The 27,075-nt window shown below is 40.7% G+C and overlaps 1 protein-coding gene across 1 annotated transcript in view; it reads right to left on the bottom strand.

Moving 5' to 3' along the window:
- Positions 1-4,891: 4,891 nt before the first annotated feature.
- Positions 4,892-27,075, bottom strand: part of LOC118642357 (NLR family apoptosis inhibitory protein) — a 35,913-nt gene continuing 13,729 nt past the window's right edge. The window contains exons 5-15 of the mRNA XM_036280092.1: positions 26,598-26,649; positions 24,719-24,835; positions 22,719-22,818; positions 18,407-18,488; positions 16,974-17,031; positions 14,754-16,868; positions 12,245-12,409; positions 10,997-11,149; positions 10,560-10,646; positions 7,360-7,524; positions 4,892-5,499 (exon numbers count right to left, since the gene is read on the bottom strand). Coding sequence (XP_036135985.1) covers positions 5,135-5,499; positions 7,360-7,524; positions 10,560-10,646; positions 10,997-11,149; positions 12,245-12,409; positions 14,754-16,868; positions 16,974-17,031; positions 18,407-18,488; positions 22,719-22,818; positions 24,719-24,835; positions 26,598-26,649 — 3,459 coding nt within the window. The 3' untranslated portion in view covers positions 4,892-5,134. The remainder of the gene's footprint in view (positions 5,500-7,359; positions 7,525-10,559; positions 10,647-10,996; positions 11,150-12,244; positions 12,410-14,753; positions 16,869-16,973; positions 17,032-18,406; positions 18,489-22,718; positions 22,819-24,718; positions 24,836-26,597; positions 26,650-27,075) is intronic.

Here is a 27,075-nt window from a genome sequence, read left to right as displayed (position 1 = left end):
CTTTGTACTAATGCCTTTAAAAATAAATGATAAATATTTTTTAATCTTGACTATTTGAGTATTTTTCTTTGGAATATATATGGTAAGGTAGAGTCTAGAAAAAAACTACTCAGGGTAAAGGGGGTAATATTGTAAAGATAAAACCAATTGTAAAACAATGTTGCTAATAATCCATGGTTAAGAAACAAAGCCTAGCTGAAGCTGAGTATCTCAATGACTGGACCTGGTCTGTCAGGAACCAAGGCTATATTATTTCTTGAAAGTCATATTGTCATTTTCCTCCCTGTACCTTCTCTCATCTGTCTGCCTCCCTCTCTTCTGGCTTCCTCCACATGCTCATCATGCACATGCCTAACATGGTTGCCCAAACCATTCTCTTCATCGCTACCTTGTAGTTCCCTCTATCATCCACTTGACTACATCTGTATCTCTCAGTTCCAATTCTCAGGAGAGGTAGGAGATCATATTGTTTCAGTTTAGCCTACGGTTTGGTGCCCATGGCACCTGGGATTCTTTCTAGTCCATTTAGCTGCAGGAGAAGAGGTTAATGTGATAAATGCTATTTCTTTCAGAGGTTCTGCATGGGTAAACCGGATATGCCTAGCATATCAGTATATATTTATTGAATAAATGAATATTCAGTGTGGTAAGTAAGCTTTGCAGAATGGGTTATTCTATGGCTTAAGCTTTCTAGTATAGGGTAAGTGGAGTTTTACCACTTTTCATGACAGTCAGACAATATTTTATATATTGAGCATATTTTAATTGGCTAATTATGTGCCAGGTGAAATTTAGTTATGAAGGCAGCCTACTTGCTTTCTAAGATATTTTTGGATATTATCTCCCTTAATACCTTATGCAGTTGGACAGTGGTCATAGGTTCAGGAAAATCATTTATTTCAGCAAATCTTATTTAACTTTGTGTGCTAGGCACTGTTCTAGTTTCTTGGGAGACAGCAGTGACCAGGACAGATGAAAATTCCTGCTTATGGTGGTGGGAACTTTATAAGGTAGCAGATTGTCATTCGGGCTGCAGGGAAAGGGTGAGATGGGAAGTGGGAATCTTTTCTAAGAAGAAAGTTTAGGAAACTCGTCATTGAGGTGACATTAGAGCAGAGATATGAAGGAAATGAGAGCCATTCACATAAGTAGAGGGAGAACCTGCCAGGCAAAGGAAATGACACGTGCAAAGGCCCTAACATGAGCTGTTTTGCATATTCAAGAAGCAGCCGAGAAACCAGGTGGCTGAGTGGAATTGAGCAAGGAGGAGAGATTAAAGAGACAGAGGTAAGAGGTAGTGAGAGGTCAAGTCATTTGTAGGCCATTGTAAAGTCTTCAGCATTTACTTTGAGCTGGGAATCCATTGGAGGATTTTGAACGAAAGGTGTAGCATGATCTGATTTATGCAAAGAGCCTTCTGACTTCTGTGTTGAAAATAGAAGTTTCAAGAGAAGAAGCAGGCCAACTAGTTAGGACCAATGGGTAGTAGTGGTTGGATCTGCATGTATTTTGCAAGTGGAGCTCAGGATTTGGGAATGGATTTACATGTGGAGTATGAAAGAGAGGAGTCAGGATGACTCAAGGTTTTTTTCTTAAGCAAGTGGAATAATGAATCTGGAATTTCACAAGATGGAAAAGTCTGAGTAAAGAATTCTTTGGGCCCTGGCCAGTTTTGCTCAGTGGTTAGAGCGTCGGCCTGTGGTCCGGAGAGACCCGGGTTCGGTTCCCGCTAAGGGCACGTACCTCGGTTGCAGTTTGTCCCCGGCCCTGGTCGGTTGTGCGGGTGGCAGCCACTCGATGTGTCCCTTTCACATCGATGTTTCTCTCTCTCTCTCTGTTCCTCTCTCTCCCTCCCACTCTACCTGAACAAAAAATGGAAAAATATCCTCGGGTGAGGATAAAAAAAAGAGTTCTTTGGTGGAAATAAGGAGTTGGTTTGGACAGGAAATTTGAGATGCCCTTAATAGGAGTTAGGAGTTGGATGGATATGAGTAAAGAGTTCAGAGGAGAGATCTAGGCGAGAGATGAAAATTTAGCAGTTAGCATAGATGTTGAATTTAAAACTATTCAGCTGAATGAGATAACCAAGGAAGTGCATTTAAATAGAGATGTCAGGAGAACTCAGGTATTCCCAATGTTTAGAGATCAGATATAAGGAGAAGCAGTAAAGGAAATAGAACTCTTAAATGGATTAGTAGGGAAGCCTTGGAAGCCAAGTGAAGAAAATGTTTTGAGGAGGGAGTGAAGGACCACATCAAAGCTACTAGTGGAGGACTTCCGGTCAAGATGGCGGGTAGGTAAACGTCGCGTCCTCCCTCAACCACATCAAAGTTACAACTAAACTACAGAACAACCATCATTCAAAACCGCCTGAAATCAAGCTGAATGGAAGTCCTACAACTACGGAATTAAAGCAGCAGCCGCATCAAGACTGGTAGGAGGGGCGGAGGGGACGGGCTGGGCCCACACCCAAGTGTGGTGGATAAAAATCAGGAGGACACCTCGGCTGGGAAGGTCCTCCCTGAGGACTGAGGGGTCCCCGTCCCACGCCAGACACCCCGCTCAGGGTTCCAGTGCCCGGAAGAGAATCCCCATAACTTCTGGCTGGAAAAACCAGCGGGAACTGAGGCTCAGGGAAGCTGGGGCGGCTGGAGCCCCAGGCAGCTCCTCTTAAAGGGCCCGCGCAAGCACTCCCTCTAAGCTCAGAGGGGAAGCAACTTGAGGGGCGCCAGAGGCATACAGGGAAGAACTGAGCCCTATAAATACACCTCCTGTCAGCAGGCACAGAGTAAAGGTGGTCAGTAGAGGGTGCTGGTGAGCACTAGAGGATCTTCTGGTTAGTTTGTCCCTGTGGTTCTGCAGCACCCAGTGCCAACTGGGCACACTTCATGCAGTACCTGGCTTTAGCAGTACCAGTGGCCAGCAGCATGCAGCTCCCCGTGAACGGCTTTCCCGTACACCTGCAAGGCACCTTCTCAGCAAAATACCCAGCGCTTGCACCTCCTCCGGCTACAGTTCCGCAGCCTCAGCAAACCTCTCTGTTGTCCATGGCAGTGCCCTCTCCATCAAAGTCTGTATCCCAGCCCTGGGGTTCCTTCTTTGCTCCGTCAGGCTAGGGTGAAGAGCCTACAGGCTGCTCCCTGCATCTGCTTAGAGGGCTCTTGATCCTGTTACAGTTAATAACTTCATAGTGACTTTCTCTGTTCAAATTACTGTGTGGTTTCTGTCTTGTGATTGGACTCTGATACAGTACTTAAAACTTACTTGAATACGAAAGTATTACACATAAAATCAGACAAGCAAAATAATAACAAATCTCACCCTGCAGAGGGCTCTTAATATTGTAAACTAGTTTTATATTTTACTTTAAATATAAAAATGGTATAGGCACTTGTAAAACAAAACACAAGAAGAAAGGAAGAAAGTAGAATGCCATCTAGTCCCACTTCAGAGTTAACCACTATTAACATTTTATTGTATATTCTTCCAGAAATTATTTTTCAATTACAGTTTACATTCAATATTTTGTATTCGTTTCAGGTGTGCAGCATAGTGGTTAGACAGTCATATACTTTACACAGTGATCCCCTGGATATTTCCAGTACCCACCTGGTTCTATACATAGTTATCACAATATTATTGACTGTATTCCCAATGCTGTACTTTACATCCCCATGACTATTTTGTAACTACCAACTTGTACTTCTAATCCCTTCACCTTTTCCACTCAGTCTCCCAAACCCCTTCCCTCTGGCAACCATCAGCTTAGTCTGTTCTTTGTATCTGTGAGTCTGTTTCTGGTTGGTTTGTTTATATTGTTCTTTCGATTCCACATATAAGTGAAATCACAGAAATTCTTAATGCATCTAGAAACGTGAGAGTATTTTTTAAATAAATGGGGTCATACCATACATACTACTCCTATGTTTCATATTGGGGTGGGAGGGAAGGATTGGCTTTTTCCTTGATAAAAATAAAAATTAGGATTAAAGAATGACCGTTTTCCAACTTATACTAGTATCATGAATTTGGAATGGTCTAACCATTCAGAAAATTCTGCATCACTGGGAAGTGGAATTCTGGAGACAAAGATGTAGACATTCACATCAAATGTAATACCTTGAGCCATATGGAGTCACTGAAAAGACAGTGTTCTCCCTGAGCAGAGTGGATTTATAAGACAATGGTAAGGCCATTATAGCATATGTTGAACTCTTAAACATTATCATCTAAAAAAGCACCAATACTCAATTTTCTGGAAAACAAATTTAGCTTATCTTCAGTAATGCTAAATTTTTCATTTTTTGCTTATACAGTAATGTTGAATCAAAAGCCTCTGGAATTAAAACATTTTCCCCTAAATCCTATTTCTCTTCACACTGGACAAAGGGAAGGGATAAGTAAACTCAACTACACCAAAGTTAAATCTACAGAACAGGTCCTACAAGGATTGAGAAGTATCTCTTGGCCCACGAGAGATTCATCTGCACCCTGTATTAAAGTGAGCTCTTGTTTCACCTGTGTGTGAAACCGACTCATTTCTTAAGTTAGTCATTTCCTATAACCTGAGTTCTTCCATATTGTGACTTTTAGATCAGTGTATCTCCCTGTACCCATTTCTCCTGGTGGCTTTATTACTCTTTACCGTAGCTAGCCTGAAAACCTGATGCTGATGTTGGATAATGGAGGATTAGATGTCTAAACTTGGGGAGGATCATTGAGAGACTTCGGAGATGCTGGTAATAATCTTTTGTTTTTTTTAAATATTTTTTCTTTATTGATTTTTAGGGAGAGAGAGAGGGAGAGAAACATCGATGAGAGAGAACATAGATTGGCCGCCTCCTGCATGCCCTCCACTGGGGATCGGGCCCACAACCTGGGCATGTGCCCTGACCAGGAATCAAACCGGTGAACTCTTGGTGCATGGGTCAACACTCAACTACTGAGCCACACCGGCCTGGCAATAATCTGTTTCTTAAGCTCAATGATGGACAGGCAGAGTTATTTTTTTACACACCTTACATGTTTCATAAACTTTTTTGCATGCAATATTTAATAAAATGATTTTGGATAATTAGATTTTTAGAACTATTGACAAAAATTTTCTTGATTCAGCATATTTTAGCTAAATTTTCTATTTCTGAATGATTGGAGAGAATGGCAATATCCATTTCCAGAAAATAGTAAGTTGGTTAGATTGAGGGTGTTTTTCTTTCGTAGAAGTAAGCAGTGTGATGTCTTCTGCATCCAGGAGCCAACTTAACATGTTAACAGTGGTGAGTCTTGGCAGCCGTAATATACACTGACTCAGAGACTTTACTGTGGTGGCCTGAGCTCTGATACACTCAGTGAGACTCCTGGAAATCGTCAACTCTTGCAAGTTTGGCAAGTTGTCCAGTGCTTGAAAGAAATTTCTGTATCCTTCCTCTGTAATCTTGTGATTCACTGAAAGGTTTAAGTTCTCAAGTTTCTGGAAACCTCCAGTGATTGCTACGTTGGCTGTAAAAGCAAAATGTTTATGAAATCTGAATCATAAGGGTTTTTTTTATATATGTTTTGATTTTTTAGAGAGAGAGAGAAACATTGATATGAGAGAGATACATCAGTCAGCTGCCTCCTGCACGTCCCCTACTGGGGATCGAGCCCAAAACCCCTGCATGTGCCCTGACTGGGAATCGAACCAGGACCTCTCAGTCCATGGGATGATGCTCAATCCACTGAGCCACACCGGCTGGGCAGGACTTTTATTTCAATAATGGTAGGCTAGGTTATTTGAACCAACCTTCTCTCCTACCACTGAACTTAGAAAATGCCAATAAAATGTTTAAAATATCTCCTTGAAAGTCTCAAAATGCTGACAAGTTAATAAAGAACTGCCTGGCCAAAACCCAAGGGAAAAGCAGAAACCAGAGAAGTAAAGCTGAACCCTAGAGCGCTGAAGCCACGTTTGCTGTGAGAGTTCTGTCATTCTGCGCACATTTGGACTTCTCTTTTGGTCTCATAGGACGAGAGATGTCAAAGCGCAGCATGGCTAAGAAACAGACTAGGTTGATTATGAACTCTATAATAGAGTGTATAGCTTTTATACCTTTTTGCAGGAAGGTGACTTTCTGTAACCATGAGATGTATGTTATTAAACTTTTTATAAAAGTTAATATTTTGCATAATAAACAGTTTTTAAACAAAAAAAAGAAACAGGCTAAGTGACAAGGGACATGAGAGGTTGTGTCAACCACATCTCCCCTTTTACAGAGAATAAGATGTGACGTTCCTCAAACCATGTCTTCTCTCTGTCTACTACTGTACACTACACCTGTTTCCCGAAGGGACCCTACTCTTATTGAAGATTCTGAAGGATGTGAGGGCCTGGCACACAGCAAATTCTCAATGAATACAGGTTGACTGTGGAAGTAGATACATAGCAAGGTTTATGTTTCATTTTTATTTTTTATTTATTTATTTTTCTTAATTCTCACCCAAGGATATTTTTCCATTGAGTTTTTTAGATAGAGTGGAAGGTAGGGAGGGAGGAAGAGAAACACTGATGAGAGAGAGATACATCGATTGGTTGCCTCCCACACCACCCTGACCTGGGCCGGAAATTGAACCTGCAACCCAGGTACATGCCCTTGACCGAGAATTGAACCTTCAACCCTTTGGTCCTCGGGCCTACACTCTAACCACTGAGCCAAACTGGCCAGGGCTTTTGTTTCCTTTTTAATTGCTAAATCTCTTTTTCATAATTTGGGCAAAGGTTAGGTTTGGTTTCACTTTAGAATCCATGGCTATAGCATGACTAACCATAGAGACTGAGGTGCTGAGAAAATGAAAATTCATTGAGCTGTACATTTATGACTTGTATACTTTTCTGTATGTGTAATAATGTTCAGTTTTTTCAATACTGTAAAAAGAAGTACATGGAAAGCATGTGGCCAGGTGTCTGGAGCACTGGGTGTCAAGAACACAGAGCTGAGGACTTGCATAGTCTCAAATAGGACATCTTTTACTTCCAACCTAACCAGGATGAACCTAAATCGATAGGACATAAGAGGGAGCTAAGACAGCGAAAGTGAGGAAGAGGGTTGAACATTTTTAGGGAGACAGAAGTTGTTATAGACATGAGTGATATCAGTGGCTTTCATGCAAGCTGAAACTTTTTTTTTTAATCCTCACCTGAGGACATGTTTATTGATTTTAGAGGGAGAAAGAGAAACAGAGAGGGAACTACTGATCGGTTGCCTCCCATACGCGCTTCCACTCGGGATTGACCCGAAACCTTTGGATGTACAGAACAACGTTCCAACCAACTGAGCCACCCAGCCAGGGCAAGCTGAGACATTTTATCTGCGGGTAACTTACCAATTTCCATTACGCTGTCATCATTTAAAGTTTGGAAAAATGAGAGAACGCGGAGACATCGAAGATGCTGACACTGCTGGATGATCAGTTTGGCCACTTGATGAATCCCATCCCCAGTAGGAAGGATCAATTCTTCCAGGTTACTAAGAGAACCTAAAGTATAGGCTATCAGGAGACACACAAAAAAAGCTCTTTTTTGTACCGTGTTCCCCAAAAATGGTCTCTAGCCTTAAAATCATGCATAGCCCAGGAGGCCACATGCAGTACACTGTTCCTCTTCCACTCCAAGGACAAGCGAAAGTCAGCCTGCACCCAGATCGTCATTGCTGCTTCCAGACAACCATTTTGTTCACCCTCCCCACTCAATCCTTTCTGCACTGCATTCCAGAGTACCTATCACATATCCATCTCCTCTTTTATTTTATTTATTTATTTATTTATTTATTTATTTATTTATTTATTTATTTATTTATTTTATCCTCACCCGAGGACATTTTTCCATTTTTTGTTCAGGTAGAGTGGGGGGGTGGGGGGAGAGGAACAGAGAGAGAGAGACTGAAACATCGATGTGAAAGGCACACATCGAGTGGCTGCCACCCACACAACCGACCAGGGCCGGGGACAAACTGCAACCGAGGTACGTGCCCTTAGCGGGAACCGAACCCGGGTCTCTCAGGACCGCAGGCCGACACTCTAACCGCTGAGCCAAACCGGCCAGGGCTATTTATTTATTTTTTATCCTCACCCGAGGATATTTTTCCATTTTTTGTACAGATAGAGTGGGAGGGAGGGAGAGAGAAACATCGATGTGAAAGGGACACATCGAGTGGCTGCCACCCGCACGACCAACCAGGGCCGGGGACAAACTGCAACCGAAGTACGTGCCCTTAGCGGGAACCGAACCCGGGTCTCTCCAGACCGCAGGCCGACGCTCTAACCGCTGAGCCAAACTGGCCAGGGCCATCTCCTCTTTTAGACTGAAGCTTCTACTGGCGTCCTGGATACTCTCCCGGCTCCTCAAGGCCTTCGCCGCTTCCTTCCGGTCACACCTGCTCTTATCTCTGATTCTCCCTCTGCCGCAGCACTGAAGCCTCACAATCCTCCACTCTATCTTTCCTTCACTTTGATTCCTCCTTAGCATGGTACATTATGGATCACTTGATCCCTAGAAAGTCCTCTACTTCTGAGGCCTCACACCTGGAAATGTTTTGAACACTTCCTACCACAGAATAGTGTTCCAGGCCTTGGCCGGGGGGCTCAGCTGATTGGGGCGTCATCCTGTGCACCAAAAGGTGGCAGATTCAAATCTCCATCAGGGCTCATACCTGGGTTGCGGGTTCAATCCCAGGTCAGAGAGTACGGGAGGCAACCAATCAATGTTTCTCTCTCTCTAAAATCAATGAGAAGCATATCCTCAGGTGAAGATTTAAAAAGGAAAAAACAGTGTTCCAGGCTTATCTTTTACTTTCTCTGTCCCAGTTCTTACATCAGTCATTTCTCCAAGAACTTTGGTTCCTTTTAGGGAGGCCAATATTTAGAAGTCAAGATGTGGTGTGCTCATTGCTATTCAGATGCTTTCTAGCCTTTCAGTTAACTAAGCTTAGAAATGTATGTTTGTATTTGTGTATAGAGATATATAGATACATGGATATCTATATCTGTGTGTTCATTGATCTATTTATCTATGTGAACGGGTTAAAAACCATGAGTTTAGCCCTGGCCAGTTTGGCTCAGCGGTTGGAGCACTGGCCTGCGGACCAGAGCGTCCTGGGTTCGGTTCCTGCTAGGGGCATGTACCAAAAAACAAAACAAAATATGAGTTTTGCCAATATTTCCAATACTAATTTAATCTCAAAGTTCTTTCTAACCTACCCTTTCAATGTTTATAAATTCCTTCTCTAACAGTGAGGAAACTTGGCTCTCATTATACTCGATGTATTTGCTTAATCAACCTGATTTATATACCAGGCACTTTCTTGATCCCTGATACGTATCTGCCCCTTCAGCCCTCCTGCTCCTCCCCCACCCACATGGCTGCCTCCGAAGGAAGGAAAGAAGACGAGGAGACCCAGGTGATTCTTAAGCATGCTCAAGTTTAAAAGGCACTAACTGCTCCACATTCCATGTCTTTACTGACTTACCTTATGTTTTCCTGAATTAAAAATGAGACATAAGCTCTGGCCAGTTTGGGTCAGCGGTTGGAGCTCAGGCCCTCGGACCAGAGAGACCCAGGTTTGGTTCCCGCTCAGGGCACGCACCTCCATTGCAGTTTGTCCCCCGGCCCCAATTGGGGTCATGTGGGTGGCAGCCACTCAATGTGTCTCTCTCGCATCCATGTTTCTCTCTGTCTTCCTCCTTCTCTCCCTCCCACTCTATCTGAAGATAAATGCAAAAATGTCCTCGGGTGAGGATTTAAAACAAAAGAGAGAGACATAAGCCCCAAATGGAGTTGCTTATGCTAAACCTAATGTCACCAAAGCAAGACTTAGTTGTTCAGCTCTCCCAGAAATGGAATCTTAAACCAGTCAGGAATCACCTGATCAGCACTAGTTAGTTAATCTGCCTTATAGAACCCTGCCATCCCCTAAAGGAAATTAACCTTGCAATCACCAACCAGTGTTTTTGCCTAGTATAATTTCCTTGTTCCTGCTCCCTTCTGCCAAATCATTCTGTATAGCTCCTCAGAACTCCTTTCTATCTGCTAAACGGGATGCCGCCTAATTCAAATCCATTTTTACTCAAATAAAAAATGTTTTAATATGTCTCACTTTATCTTTTACTTCCAATGGGCATACGTTATTTTTATAATCACAAAAAAATGAATAAGTATTTAAGTACTTTCTATACAGCTAGTCATTTTGTTCAACCTGGGTTTTCACATACTGAGTTTGTTAACCTTAAAAGATAGTTTTACCTATATCCCAGAAACTTTGAAAACAACACAAACGGAACATGTTTGGAATGGGTACCTGCCGATGAAATTGCGTAGTGCCATAGCGACCGACGACGTATTCTAAGAAACAAGGCGCTGAGACCATGCAAAGCATTTGAGAGTAGAAGCTGAGCGACACTCTCCCCTTCGTCCTAATTAGCTAAGGCAGTTAATACATATCACGATGTGTTGTAGCTAATGCAAGATAGAAGAAGGACTGGGGGGAGGGGAGTGAAGAATGGGTAAAAGGACAGTTTTGTCAACATACCAAATTTTTCAGATATTTCCTTATCCGGAAATTGCTGGTGTTGAAGATTTAATATCTTCAGAGATATAAAATTTGGCAAAATGGTGACTATAAAAGGAAAATAAAATCTAGTTATTTAAGCTGCAACTCTTATACCAAAAAAGTAACGTGTTTAAAGAATATTTTTAAAGTGATAGAAAATAATACAATAATTCAGATAGAATTCATTAGTATGACTAGATAAATCTTTACTCAGGAAATAATATTGATAAGTAGAGATATTTAAACTACAAGCACATAGAACTCATTTGATAACTTGTTTAAGATCACATATCTATTACAATAGTTCTTTGACATCAATTACATGGTTAAAATTTGACTCTTTTTAAAAAGTGCTTACTTAACATGGCTGTCCACAGAAGCATCTTAAACCAAAACTTTACAATTGTAGCTCTTACCAAATGGGATGGCTTTAAAAAATGCTCCAGAAAACTTAATTTCTTTGAGTTTCTTGCAGGAAGCAAGTACAGTCATGAGAGACTCAAAATCCGAAAAGAAATTACATTGCAGGTGGAAAACCTGAAGATTTGGGGAATTCTGAATTAATCTGACTGTAAAATATAAAAGATTTAAGAAATTAGGCAAGATTGCACATTTTTATCAAGATTAGCCACATAATTTGTTATGTTGGTTTAACAATATTGAGTTAAAACAAAGCACTACAGTGTAATGATCCAAGAATCACCCCACTCTGGGCTTAGGTTCAGGTTCTTCAACTAAGTAGTCAGCTGTGTGAACTTGGACATGTAGTTACTGAGCCTCTCGGCATCAGTTTTCTGTAAAATAAGCGTATTGACTTGGCAAAGTCACCTTCAGCTTTAACATCCTAATGTTTCTGAGTTTGTACATGACATTTACACAATAGGAATACTATACAAAGAAACAAAAGTAGTACCAACTCTGAAACAAAATCTAAATTTGATGCAAAAATTGCTAACAAATGTACAGAAACAACTACTTCAGGCTTCAGCTCTGAATTCTTCTGCCTGCAGTTCTGCATGTCAGTTCCATAGAGATTTACATTTCCTCGGTCCCTACTGTTCAGTCTTTACTAAAATAAGGAATTGGTGACACCTGTCATTTCGCTACGTGATGTATGTAAGAAAGGTGGCTGTATGAGTTGTCCGTTAACCATGAGGCTGGTGGGAAGAACGGAAATGCTTCCGTTGCTGCCTTTCAGCATATTGCCTTCCACCTAATCCGGCAGATCTGTCACTTCAAAACAAAATAAAAGAACTCTTTCAGTTATTTTGGAGAGACAGTATACCAATGGTTAAAGCTCAGACTTAGTAGTAATCAGAATCCCTGTGTTTGAATCACGGGTCTACCATTTCCTTAGCTGGGTGACCTTGAGCAAATGAAGGTCTTTATACCTCAATTTCCCAGCTGTAAATAATAGTACCTTACCTCATAGAATGGGTATGAAGGTTAATATTTGTAAGGTGCTTTAACAATCCCTAGCACGTAGTAAGGGCTCAATAATTACAAATAGCTCTCTGCTCTTAATGAGAAAGTGCTATTCCCACTTTGCCATGGATACAGACTTCACCCATAGATCCACAGAAGCTTTAACACTTAAATGAATCATTTGCCAAGTAGCTCTACCAAATGATGTGAAAACAAGTAAACCAAAGTGCCATCCTTACCTAGTTTGGAAGGAGCATACTCAGAGGAAATTTGGATCAATAATTTCTCCATATGGTGGAGATTTAGGAATTCTTCAGGAATAACTGAAAAAACATTCTGTCTGTCCATATTCACAGATAATTCTTTCAGGCACAGGAACTTGTCCAAATTAGGAAAGAGTTGATCTAGAAAGCAGCACACAGTTTTCCATTATTAAGGTAAAGAGTTCCAAGTGGAAAATTTGAAACTGTTATTTTGATTCATCAAGCTATTTTTACATGAAAACTTTCACAGACTGTCATGGGAGGAAAACGTGTTTCGTCCCCTGCCACCTGCCCTGTTGCTAGTGGGAATGGGGTCCTTTGGATAAACCGAGAAAAGGACATTTCTGAGACTGGCACTGGAGGATGCGATATAATACAAAGCTTTATTTCTGTGGAATTACATCCCTGGGTTTCCAAAGTCCCATTTCCCTTAGTCCAGTCATAGAAGAGTAACTGGAGTTTTAGTAGGGCTAAAATCAGAGCCAGCACCTGACTGGTGTGGCTCAATGGATTGAGCATCATCCCAAGAACTGAGAGGTCCTGGTTCGATTCCCGGTCAGGCCATGTGCCCAGGTTGTGGGCCAAATCCCCAGTGTGGGCATGCAGGAGGTGGCCAATCGACGTTCTCTGTCATCGATGTTTCTATCTCTCCCTCTCCCTTCCTCTCTCTCTAAAATCAATTTAAAAATTTTTAATGGGCAAAGGACTTAATAGACATGCCTTCCCAAAAAAGGCACAACAAACCAATAAATAAGCACATGAAAATATGCTTAAATCATTATTTCATTAGAGAAATGCAAATCAAACTCACAATGAAATACCACTTCACACTTACTAGGATGCCTGTATGATTTTTGTAAAAAACAAGCATTGATGGGGATGTGGAAAAATTGGAGCCCACCCCTGCCCCGTACATTGCTCGTGGAAATGCAAAACTATGCAGCCACTGTGGAAAACAGTTTGGCGATTCCTCAAAAATTACATAAAATTATTATTATTAATATGATGCAGTAGTCCCACTTCTATAAGAATTGAAAGAAGGGTTTCAAAGAGATATTTGTACACCCATGTTCATAGCAGCATTACTTACAGTAGCCAGAAGAAACACAAGTGTCCATCAACAGATGAATGGATAAACATCTGAGATACACACACACACACACGATACGCATACATACATACCTACATGATATATATACATATACACAATGGACTATTATTAATCTATAAAAGGAATGAAGTTCTGACTCATGCTACAACATGGATGAACCTTGAACACATGCTAAGTGAAATAAGCCAGACACAAAAGGACAAGATATCGTATGATTCCACTTATATGAAATATCTAGACTAGACAAATTCATAGAGACATAAGGTAGAATAGACATTATCAGCAGCATGGAAGAAGAAGGAGTTATTTAATAGGTACAGAGTTTTTGTTTGGGATGATGAAAAGTTTCTGGAAATAGATAGCAGTGATGGTTGCATGACATTGTAAATGTACATAATGCCACTGAATTGTAGACATAAATGGTTACAATTGTACATTTTATATATAGTTTACTATAATAAGAGAAATATTGAAAATAGCAAGCAAAATTATTTTTTTAATTTCTCCCTCTCCATTGACTCTAGAGATAGAGGGAGGGAGAAGGAGAGAGAGACAGAAACATCGATGAGAGAGAACATCGACCGGCCGCCTCCTGGACGCCCTCCACTGGGGACCAGGCCCACAACCTGGGCATGTGCCCCAACCGGGAATCGAACTGGCACCCACCCAGTGCTTGGGGTCAGCACTCAACCCCTGAGCCACACCAGCAGAGTGAGCAAGCAAAATGTTATGATAAATAACCCACAGATCCAAAAATGTTCAGTGACCCTAAAGCAAGATAAATACAAAGCAAAGCACACCTAGGCATATAACAAACTGTTGAAAAACCAAAGCCATACTAGCAAAAATTAGAAAGTGAAAAACACAAATAGTATTTACACAAATATAGAAAAACACAAGTACCTAGGAATAAATTTAATGAAAGAAATATAAAGTCTACACTAAAAACTTGCAAACGTTACTTGAAAGTGAAAAGACACGAATAAATGGGAGCTATTATTTCCCAGCGAGTACAGGATAGGCCCCTCCTCCCATTAAGCAGGTAGGTGAGGGTGATCCTCAAGCATCTTCTTTACCATCAGATCATTATTTTACTAATAAGTAATTTGTATCTATTAATATTTTATTATTTTTATCCGAGTTGCTTGAAATTAGTTCACTTTTACCTGAATTGTTTGAAAAGCATTCTACTTAGAGGCCTTTCATTAATTCATACTACTGACAAAAATAAATTACTGAAGGTGTATTTTATGTCTTTTCTATCAGCAAGCATTTATGGTCTCAAGCTTTCAGAAATTTAATCCACCTAAAACTAAGAGTGAGCAAATCAAGTTACCATCTGAATCGCCAGCTAATACATCTTCAGGTATATACCTTGTATCTGGGTTGTTCCTGAGACTTGGAGAGATCCCAGGGAAGGCAGGTTGAGAAGCAATTCCTGTTCCACTGCATTCAGCTCAAATTCACTTATGGAGCACTTGGTGAAAGAAGCCTTATACTGCTCAAAAGCTGGGCGAAGGCTTTCAATAAAGCCCCTGCTGTTCATTAAATGAAGTTCGATGTGCTGTGAAGCTGAGAAAACTTCCATTAGAACCCTGAGCATCTCTTGGTCCACACCATCCATAGAAGTAACATGCACTTCCAGAAGGGGAATCTTGTACTGCTTCGGAGAACGTTTCCAGTAGCCAGTGCTGATGTCTGGTGGTGCTCTGAATTCCATATTCATAAATATCCTCACATTTTCCTGTTTTTCAGCTAAATTCCGCTCCCATTTCATCATATCTTCAAAGGCAGAAGCACAGTCCTCATGTATGGTTGGTACCTGTGATTTGTCCCAACATCTTTCCAGGACTGAACTAACTGGGATGGGTAACCTGGTTTCTATTTTTCCTCTTATGGAGACGTGGATGCTCTTCAACAACAACAGGCTTTCTGGATGGTCAAAAAAATACTGTGAGTTAAGCGTATCCAAAGTCAGAGTTCTGCCTTGAAGGAATTGCAAAATAAGTGGAGAACATGCCTCAACAGTGTTGCTTTGATAAGCAATGTTTATGGCTAGAGCCAGTAAATGTTTTGAAACCAGTAAAAAGTAATGTTCTGGAGATAGTTGCCCCAAAATCCTATATAAGTCCCCCATGTCCAAAGCTTGTGAATCGTGCTTTAGATTGTCATGTGGCTCATATATATTCCTCAATGACTCTTCATCATCCAACAAATGAAGCAAATGAGATACAATTTTTGGCCCAGCCTTTGTTAAAGGGTAGCAGGAGATGTACTTCAAAAAATTTTTATGGGGACTTATAACCATCATGGATGAGTGGATTTGTTTCAAATAATAAAGTCCCAAATCTTGATCTTCTTTCCTTTCTGAATCCAGGAGTACCATCAGCCTCATCCCAGCAAGAAATTCTTGGAATGTGGGATCTAAAAACTTATAGACTGGTCTCAGTCTCTGGGCTGTGAATTTACTCATCAGGCACATGGTTAGATCTTCATCTGCATTAACCCCTGCTTCTATAAGGTCATCATCACTGAACTCAAAGCAGGATGAGAAAAACCCCTTCAAGGCTAGCTCACCACAGGAGGACACAGTTGCTTTGAGAAGTTCAGCTGAAGTTTTATGCTTTAAGGAAAGGCATTCCATATAGGACTTGAAAACAGACACATCATCATAGGACTGGTCAAAAGGGTTTTGAAACCAACTAGCACAGACTGCTGCTACAAAGAGCGGAGTTTTCTGAATTCCCAGCAAATTTGCATTTACTCTAAAGTGAATCATAAACTTTCTCAGACGGGTCAAATGATGAGAAAAGAGCCTCTTTAATATGTAGATAGTATTATAGAAGGGAAACACTTTGATCTCTAGAATTGTATCTAGGTATCGGCGGATGTCCCTAGCCCTGTTTGTATGGACAGCAATCAATAAACAGGTCTTTGACGAGTGGCTTTTTTGAATCAGTTTTTTTATGACTTGAGGGACTGAGCACACTTCTCTGTAGTCATCCAAAAGGAATAACACCTGATTCTTTAACTGCTGGATGATGGTCCTCATGCACGTTTCAGTAACAGATCCCTCTGTTCCTAAGAGTTGGTCACAAATGATGTTGGCCAGCCCCTGGTCCAGTGTGGTAGAACTAAGGGACAGATAGAAGACCAGCTGGAACCTGTTTAACAAGGGACAGCATCCTGATGCCCATAGAAGAGCTATTTTCTTCAGGAGGACTGTCTTTCCACTACCAGCTTCACCCTCCACACACATGACCGAGTTCAAGTTGGCAAAGACATCAGACAATAGCACGGGCTTTTGCACAGGGCTGCTGATGTGTTTTGAAGCAAGGGACAGGTCACAGTTCAGCAGTTCTGTGGCTAGACAGGAAGAGACCTCAAGCAAACACATGCGGCGGAAATTGGCATCGGTGTAGGCTTCTCTCAGTTGCTGGTTCAGATTCTTTGCCTCCCAAAACCACTGGGCTTCACTCTGGGCCGTCTCTGTGGAGAGAAGAAAGGAGGGACAATTACAAATCCACTCTCTTTTAAAATCCCCTACATATACATATACGTACACATGTATGTAATGTACTTCAAAATCCTTACCTGGCACTTGAGAACTAACTGCTGCTGAACCTTCAAGATTGCTTTCATTTGTGGTTTCCTTTGAAAATAAAATCCTCTAGTAAATCAAAATTTGTATAAGAGGGTGAGGCATCATGTTACAGTTGGGGACCACACATCATCTCAACACAGCCTGTCCTCAAATAAGTATGCCAATGGAAGGGAAGAGTGTGACAAATACGGAATTAGGCCTGATCTGCAAACATCTGCATGTGTGTGCTCCTAGGGGGACCATGGGCGAGTCAAGCAGTGTCTCACTGTCCGGTAATCAGAGTCAGCATCGAGAGCAAGATGGCCCTCCGAAAATCACCAGAGACAGTTGTTGACCTTAGTTATTAACATGTTTCACATTATATACCTGGGGTGTAGGAAGGATATTTTTCTTCCTTACAAAATAAGCTATTTAAATATCGCCAAGCTTTTTTTCTTCAATTTCATTTTTCAGCTCACAAATATAAACTTGAATCAAATGACTAGCCAGTGCCCTGGCCGGTTTGGCTCAGTAGTTAGAATGTTGGCCTGCCAACTGAGGGGTCACGGGTTTGATTCCCGGTCAAGGGCATGTACCTAGGTTGCAGATTCGATCCCTGGCCCCAGTCAGGGTTGGGCAGGAGGCAACTAATCGATGTGTCTTGCTCACATTGGTATTTTCTTTCTTTCTCTCTCCCTTCCCCCTCTCCCTCCCCCTCTCCCCTGCCCCTCTCTCCCTTCCACTCTATCTAAAAATCAATGGAACAATTGAGGATTAACAAACAAGAAAAATAGCCAGTTACATTTTATTTCTGTGGGATGAAAAATGTAATATACCTAACATACAGCCACAAATAAGGCGTGTGTGTGTGTGAAATTGGTAATGGCTTATATCTCAGAGAACTATGAGGGATTTCTCAGTTTTAAGGGGATAAATCTATTATCTGGGTTTATGATTTGGCTGGTCATTTGCTTTTGTAAAAGAAACATCTTTTCAGCACTGGCTGGTTTGGCTGAATGGTTAAAGCATTGGCCTGTGGACCAAGAAGTTGCAGGTTCGATTTCAGTCAAGGGCACGTACCTCGGTTGCAGTTCAATCCCTGGCCCTTGGTTAGGGTTGTTTGGGAGGCAACCAATCAATTTGTCTTTCTCATTGGTGTTTCTCTTTCTCTCCCTCCCTTCCTCCCACTCTATCTGAAAATCAATGGGAAAATAGCCTCTAAGTCTAAAAGAGTCTGGGCCCCAAAGTAGAAGGGATTGACTACATTTAATGTAGCTGGGTATTATGTCTTACATGTTTGCTGTAGTATCCCCATCTGCCCCAAACACATCATAGATGCTTAATAGATATTTGTAGTATTTATTTATTTAAGATAAGCAGTTGCTGTTCAAAAACAGGTTTCAATCATGTACTGCTAAAATAAAAAGATGGCGTTGCTCCTTACCGTAAGTTCAGAGAGTTGGTCGTGGCTCTGCAGGTCTGCAGTCACTTCTGCAGAGGCCTTCATGTTTAGGAGAAACTGACAACTAAGCACAAACGTTGAAAAGCATGAAATCAGTTATAGGCAAGAAAGTGTCTGTATTAGGTTTCTAGAAATACTGTTAGAGTTTTAATGAAAAAAATTAAATATAAGATTGACATGTCTAGTGATTTGTTCCGTCAGTGTCATTATCAAGCAAGCAAGATATTTAGACTGTGGCTCTCAGCAATATAAATATAAATGGTTTATAAAATAATGACAGGGATAATATTCAAATGTGAAACCAACTAAAATGAACCTAAAAAATAAAAAATGCAGAATAAAGCCCAGGCTGGTATGGCTCAGTTGGTTGGACCGTCATCCTGTACACCAAAAGATGGGTTTGATTCCTGGTCAGGGCACCTACCCAAGTTGTGGGTTCAATCCCCAGTTGGGGTGTGTGTGGGGGGGGCAGCCAATCAATGTTTTTCTCTCTCTCTCCTTCTTCTGCTCTTTTCCTTCCCCCCTTCCTCTCTATAAAATCAATTAAAAATTTAATTTAAAAATAGAGAAGAGCCCTGGCCAAATTTGCTCAGCGGTTAGAGCATGGGCCCGCAGACCAGAGAATCCCAGATTTGGTTCCCACTAAGGGCACGCACCTCGGTTGTAGTTTGTCCCTGGCTCCGGTTGGGCCATGTGGGTGGCAACCAGTAGATGTGTCTCCCTCACATCGATGTTTCTCTCTCTCTCTTCCTCCCTCTCTCCCTCCTGCTCTATCTGAAGATAAATGCAAAAATGTCCTTGGTGAGGATAAAAAAATAAAAAAATAATAGAGAAGAGCCCTGGCCAGTGTGGCTCAGTTGGTTGAGCGTCATCCCAGGCACCAAAATGTCACCCATTTGATTCCCAGTCAGGGAATGATCCTCAGTAAGGGGCATGCAGGAGGCAGCTGATCGATGTTTCTCTCTCAAATTGATGTTTCTCTCTCTCCCTCTCCCTCTCCATTCCTCTCTTTCTAAACAACATCAATAAAAGAAATAATAAAGAAAACTTCATTTATGGATTCTGCAACAACAACAAAAACACAAACACAAGACAGTAGAAAAACTGGTGAAATCCAAATAAAGTCTGGAGTTGATAGTAATGTACAAATGTTGGTTTCTTAATCTTGACAGATGTACCATGGTAATGTAAAAGATGTTAGTATTAGCGGAAACTGGGTGTGAGGATATAGGAATTCTGTATTATCTTTGTACCTTTTCTCTAAATCTAAAATTATTCCCTAATAAAAGGTTTGGTTTTTTTTTTTTTAAACCCCATCAACATGAAGCCCCGGCCGGTTTGGCTCAGCGGCTGGAGCGTTGGCCTGTGGACCAGAGATTCCCGGGTTCGGTTCCCGCTAGGGGCATGTAACAAACAAACAAACAAACAAACAAACAAAAAACTCCATCAATATGAAGACTAAAGAATGGCCACAAACATTCTCTCTAAAAACTATTTGCCAGTCATCACAAAACTGGGACATAAGTACTCTCTAAACTCAGGTATAACGTCTGCCTGAAGAACCAATGGAGAAAATCCTAAAGAGCTCTGCCCCAAATAATTCACTTGGATTGGTGAGAATTATAAATGTGCGTAGGTAAATGAGAAAACTCTGAACAACCAATTGGCGTGGGCTCATTTTCATGCTGCAAAATCACAGAAAACCAGGAGAAAAAGCAAGAGAACACTCATTTCTATTTTCCTAGATGGTTTGGAGATGAGTCTAGGAATAGCAGGGTAGCTGTAGGAAAGCAGCAAGTAGGACTTAAAATATTTCTGTCCAAGGTTGCTATGTAGATAGACCCATCAAGAAAGGTAAATTATAGCCCTTGCTGGTTTGGCTCAGCGGTTTGAACGTCGGCACTTGGACCAAAGAGTCATGGGTTCAATTCTGGTCAAGGGCATGTACCTCGGTTGCAGTTCAAACCCTGGCCCTGGTCAAGGTCGTGCGGGAGGCAACCAGTGGATGTTTCTCACTCTCTCCCCTCACCCCATTCTATTTGAAGATAAATGGAAAAATATCCTTGAGTGAGGATTAAAAAAAAAAAGAAAGGTAAATTATAGACTTTTATACAAACAAAGCCAATACATTTAGTTGTCAGCACACCTGCACTACAAGAAATGTTCAAGGACGGTCTTCAGTTTTAAAAAAAAATTATAACAGAAGGAACTCCACCCAAAGGAATGAAGAGTACCAGGGATGGTAACCAAGTGTGTAAATATGTATGAAAGTAAAATATATGATAAAAACAGCACAAAGGATAGGAGGAGAGAACTAGAAGTATACTGTTACATAATTTATACATTATATGTCAAGTGTTACAATATTTAAAGATGACTGTGATATGTTAAACATGCACATTGTAGATTCTAGAGCAGGCACTAACAGCTAATAAACCAACAGTAGAGATGAAATGGAATACTAAAAAATACTCAAATGCAAAAAAGGTCAGGAAAAGAAGAAAAACAAAGAAGAGATGGAATAAATAGAAAGCAAATAGCAAAACAATAGATTTGAACCCAGTCATATCAATAACTACATTAAATGTACATGTTCTAAATACTCCCATTGGAAAGCATTGTCAGAGTTAAAAACAAGACCCAATTGTGTTGCCTACAAGAAACTCACTTTAAACAAAGTCACAGATTAAAAGTAAAATGATTTCAAATAGGACATAGTATAAAAACTAATTATGGAAAAGGTGCAGTGGCTATATTAATATCAGATAAAGACTTAAGAATAAGGAATACAATGAGGGATAAAGAGGGACATTTTATATATTCTCTGAATATGAAAGAGCAAAGGGCAAAGAATAATCAAGACATACTTCTGAAGAAAAATAATAGGGAAACCATAAAGAGACGCAAATATAAAAATGTGTTCAACATTATGAGTAATTGTATTGTCAAAAAATTAAATTTGGACAAGACCGAATTTATTGATTTATTACTCATCTATGCTAGTGGAAATGTAAACCAGTACAACCACTTTGCAAAAAGCTTTGCACTATCTAGTAAAGTTGAATATGTGCAAATTCTATGACTCTACAATTCTGTTTTGTTATATATCCTAGAGAAACACACATGAGCCCTAGGAAATATGCACAAGAATGTTTGTAGTAGCCTCAATTGAATTTGCAACACTCTAAAAACAACCCAGAGCCCTGGCCAGTTTGGCTCAGCGGTTAGAGCGTCGGCCGGGTTCGGTTCCCGCTAAGGGCACGTACTTCGGTTGCAGTTTGTCCCCGGCCCTGGTTGGTTGTGCGGGTGGCAGCCACTCGATGTGTCCCTTCACGTCGATGTTTCTCCCTCTCTCTCCCTCCCATTCTATCTGTACAAAAAATGGAAAAATATCCTCAGATGAGGATTAAAAAAAATTAAAAATAAATAAATAAATAAATAAAAACAACCCAGATATTGAATCATGGAATGGATAAATTATTATATATTCACAAAATAATATACCATATAGCAGTGAAAACAAATGGACTGCCACTCTACACATAATTAAGAATGAGTCTCAAAAACAATGTGGAGCTAAATATGCCAACCACAGAAGAACCAGGCAGTATGCTTCCTTCTATTTGCACTTCAAGAATAGGCAAAGGCCCTGGCCAGTTTGGCTCAGCGGTTAGAGTGTTGACCTGCGGTCCAGAGAGACCCGGGTTCGGTTGCCGCTAAGAACACGTATCTTGGTTGCAGTTTGTCCCCGGCCCTGGTTGGGTCATGTGGGTGGCAACCACTCGATGTGTCCCTTTCATATCGATGTTTCTCTCTCTCTCTCCCTCTCACTCTATCTGAACAAAATATCGAGAGAAAAAAATGTCCTTGGGTGAGGATAAAAAAAAAAAAAGTAAAATGGTTAATGTATGAATTTCATTTCAAAAAGCAAAAATTAAGCAAACATACTAACAAGACAATTACCACTTTCTACAAAAATTAAAACTTGTGTGGAGAGGGGAAATAAATCCTAATTGACTACATGTTCACCTATGCACAGCATTTACACAGTCATGATAAGTAAACATATAGAAACTTTTGGTTAGGTCAATAGTTTTACATTATAACTATAATGAGAGAAAGGCTAAATGGAAAGAGTGTCGTGAGAGCAAGGGGATAAAAGGATAAAAACTCATCCTCCAGAGTATGAATCAGAGGGATGCGCAAAGATGAATAAGAAAGTGAGGAAGAAAACAAGGAACGAATCGTTTTAAAGGACATAGAAATTCAGACACTGAGCATTCTTTCCACTCACTTAGGAAAACATTTGGTATGATCTTCTAGTGGGTCATCACCTTCCACCCAGTTTTCCAAACATCCTTCACAGAAGAAACACTGGACGATGTCCTTGATACCTAGATTGAAGGAAATTCAATCAGTGCTATATTTCTGATCGTATATTTCTCAGTGAGACAGGTAATAACCACCAGGCCTCTATTAGCAAGACCCTACTTACATTTCTAATCAGATTTTGTGACAAAGTCACAAGTTGGGTCACCAGTGAGGCAATATTCTATACAAGAACAATGGAGTAATGAGCAAATAGTCATGGATGCTCCTGTGTCCCATGCATTTTGGTGAACACCTTACCCTCTCCGTGTCCCATCCTCTTTCTACGGAGCAGGAGATGTGCAAATTGGAGTGTGGAATTAAAGCTCCATGAAGGAAGATATTTTTTGTTTTGCCCACCAATGAATCTCATGGACTTAAAAGAGTGCCTAGAACGTATTAGGCACTCAATAAGTTTAGTGATGAAATCAGAAAGAATATATTTGGAGCTCAGGAGAAAAAAAATATGAGCAAATGTTGCAGCCCTTGTGTAAGCTCATGAAAAATCAAATGCCTCTTACTACATTATTGCCAGATTTATTCCACTAGAAGTAAGAGCACGTCTCCTTGTGAGGCTATATTTCTTTGGGAGAAAAGCAGCATTTGAAAATACCAAAGGATTGAACTATACGTGGAACATCCATCCTCCCTCCCACACTTGACCCCTGTAGGCACTGCAAAGAGAGCCTCCCTTTGTGTCTGCATGAAAACATGAGGTCCTAGAGCTGGCAAGACCCTAAGAGGGTCAGATGATTAGGATTTGTGGGGAGAGGTGGAGGTTTGAAAAAGAAGAGGGTGAGGACACTGGACAGAAGGTCTTTGAGGGAGGCTGGCAAGAGGAAGACAGAATAGAGAGAGTAGGGACACTGCCTTTCCAAATGCTTAAGATTGTGAGCCATTAAGATTTTTTGTACCTTGGAACATTTTTGTTAGATAACGTGACCGCGACATTCCCGTACTCTGTTCTGCTCTGTGATATTTGTGGTATCTACTTGACTTCTCAGTAGAAGATTGGATGGACCTCCACTGTAACTCCATTTGTGTGTTTGGTCTGAAGAAGGCCAGCAAGGAACCAAGGAAGGGCTCGATATCCTTTCTCGGATCCTTATTGTACCTCGGGCAGAGAGTCAGCTGAAGGGAACCAGCCTACTCTTTGTGATTACAGAGTGGAACTTCCTGATGACCAGAAGCTAAAGAGAATACCCTGAGCTGATGGAAGATTCTTCATTTAAAAAAGTATTTCCTGATTTCCTCTTCTGAGGAGAGAGTGTCAAAGACTGCTTCTCCACACTCCCAGTATCACTCATTCTTCCACAGTAACAGAATCCCCAGTTTTTAGCTGGGTACATTGCCACTCAGGAAAAAGAAGAAATGTACCAGCTTCTCTTATAGCTAGGTATGGCCATCTGACCACTAGGTTCTGGTTAAAGAGATAGAAGCAGAAGGGTCATGTGACAGTTTTATTGCACTTTGCTTTAATGCGCTTCACAGATGTTACATTTTTTACAAATTGAAGGTAAGACCCCCCATCAGCAAATAGATTTATGACTTGCTTATTGTGATAGTTGCTTTACTGCAGTGGTCTGGAATTGAATCCGCAGTATTCCCAAGGTCTGCCTGTACTAATGTATATGTCTTCCTTAAAAATAATGTGGCATAAAGCTAACTTTTGAAAAATGGAGGATACCTGTACTTGTCTTCATTGTTAGTCTAGACCTTAAGGCTTCAATTTGGAGCTTCTCTACCTAAGGGAGTTGTAGAAAACTGGGAGAGGATTTCTGATACAGCAAGGAAAAAGGAAAAAAAAGGAAAGACTAAAAGAGTAGAGATTGTTGACACTAGATAAATACAAGCTCAGGATCATGAAATGTATGTGGGGTTTGAATGAGCAGCAAGGCAAACACTTGATACAAACTACTGACTCACCTGTGTAGAAAAAACCTGCTTTGGCCAGAGCTGCAATGCCCACAGATGTATGGGGCCAATTCTTAAAAGAGTCCAGTCGTAGTTCTTCGTTAGCAAAGATGCTGTCATTGCAATAAGCTTGAATAAAAGGTATATTGTGAGACCAGCCAGTTTTGATATTGCAAGTATCAGTGTTCAAGTTATCACTTCATATTTACAGGTAGAATGATATGATGCTTGGAATGTGCTTCAGTATAATTGGGGGAGGGGTTAAAAGAAACAGGGGTTTAGGTGAAGCAAGAATGACCATGTATCAAATTGTTGAAGCGGAGTAGTGGATATATGGTGAATACATATGATTATACTATTATCTTATTTCTGTTTATGTTCAAAAATTGTTTTATAATAAAACCTTTAAAAACGATCTCTTCATCATCTAGCATCAGAATAAAACTAACAAAAAACTAAAGGAGATATCCCCTACTCCACAATTTAGTGTCAAAATTTGAGAAAGACAAATTTTCCTTGTAGCTCCGTTAAGAGCACACAGATTTATTTCTTGCCCTTTGGGGTGTCCACTCTATGTAGTGGTCTCCATTAGACTTCCCATCTTAGGTGGGCTCTGGGGTTTGGTTCCCATCATCTGTGCCCTATAAGGACTTAAAAATTAAACCTAGCCCTGGCCTATTTGGCTCAGCGGTTAGAGCATCAGCCTGTGGTCCCAAGAGACCTGGGTTCAGTTCCTGCTAAGGGCAGGTATCTCGGTTGCAGTTTGTCCCCGGCCCTGGTTGGGTTGTGTGGGTGGCAGCCACTCGATGTGTCCCTTTCACGTCGATGTTTCTCTCTCTGTTCCTCTCTCTCCCTCCCACTCTACCTGAACAAAAAATGGAAAAATGTCCTCGGGTGAGGATTAAAAAAAAAAAAATTAAACCTACATTAACTTGGTTTTGCAAATTTTCTAAAGATGAAAGCTTGCTTCGATGTTCCACTTAACCCCAGGATTCCTGCCGACACTTCATTTTTAATCTGCATTTGAGTAATGTATTGGAAAAATCTGTCTTTTCCTCCGGTGTCTCCTTTGCTCTCACACTACACAACACCTGACACCGGATGTGTGGTGGTTTTCCCCCACCAAGCAATTCTGACACCAGCTGGGTGTCCTGGAGTTTAACTCAGTTCTGACACTTTACCTGGAGGCAGCGTCCCCACAAGACTGCTGGGCCCAGTTGAGGGCTCAGTCCCACAAGACGGCCCCACTTCACCCGCTTTGTGCAGTGGCTCACAGAGCTCAGAGAAACACTTACTTATGGTTAGTAGTCTGTTAAGGATATGACAAAAGATGCAGATGAACAACTAGATGAAGAGATAGGGTGAGGCCTGGGAGGGCCCCAAGAATGGGAGCTTTTGTCCCCATGGACAAAACAAACAAAAGATGCTCTAGTACTCTTATCACCTAGGAAAGTATGAGGGTTTTAGGAGCCCTGAACAGGAACTGGGGGCATATATATATACACATATACATATACATATACATATACATATACATATACATATACATATACATATATTTTTTTTAATCTCAATTTCTTAACAGACAGCGACCCATTTAAGAATGTTTTCAAAACCATTTTATCTAGAAATGTTAGTAGTTTTAAGACAAGTGTCATTCAGGGACCCAACCCCACCATATTGTCCTGTGCTCATTTATGCTAAAAAAACAAACAAACAACTATCACTCCAGAAGACAGAAATCTTATAAAAATAAGTTTTAATGACAATGTCACCATAAAATGAGGAAGAAAATGGAACAGTTGGGAAAAAAAAAAAAAGAATGAGGACAAAAGAAAAACCAAAGGAGTAATAAACAAGCAACGCCTTTGGAATATATCTGAGTGTTTACCTGATGCCATAGGTAAATCTCTCTTGACCCAGGAATTCACAAAATGTTCCCCCTGAAGAAAATTAATTTTATTTTTTACTTTGACTTAGATTATACACATGTCTATGAATAAAAGTTGAAAAACCTCCCCCCAACCCCCAAATTGGACTGAGTGGTAGGGTTGTTAGAGAGTGTTCTTTAAATTTTTGTTCCTATTAATGTTGGAATTTTTTATTCAGTGCAGAAAGAAAACAGAACCCTTGAATGTTCATTTATATCTAACAGGAAGCCTTCTGGAGTCACTGTTTCCAGAGATCTAGCTCCAAAGCTCATTTACATGTAGATATCACAGATATAATTTGACTAATGAGGAAGTATGGATTCGGAAAGGTATTAGGTATTGAGCAACTGATCCTTCTCTGATAGCTGCACCCAATTTCTTTCTCAAGAAACACTTCTCCCCCACTTCCAGGCCAAGTTCTCTCTGCAGGGTTCTCAC

Source organism: Molossus molossus, unplaced genomic scaffold, assembly GCF_014108415.1.
Source record: "Molossus molossus isolate mMolMol1 unplaced genomic scaffold, mMolMol1.p scaffold_m16_p_3, whole genome shotgun sequence".
NCBI classification, from domain to species: Eukaryota; Metazoa; Chordata; class Mammalia; order Chiroptera; family Molossidae; genus Molossus; species Molossus molossus.
This window is presented reverse-complemented; position numbering and strand designations above follow the sequence as displayed.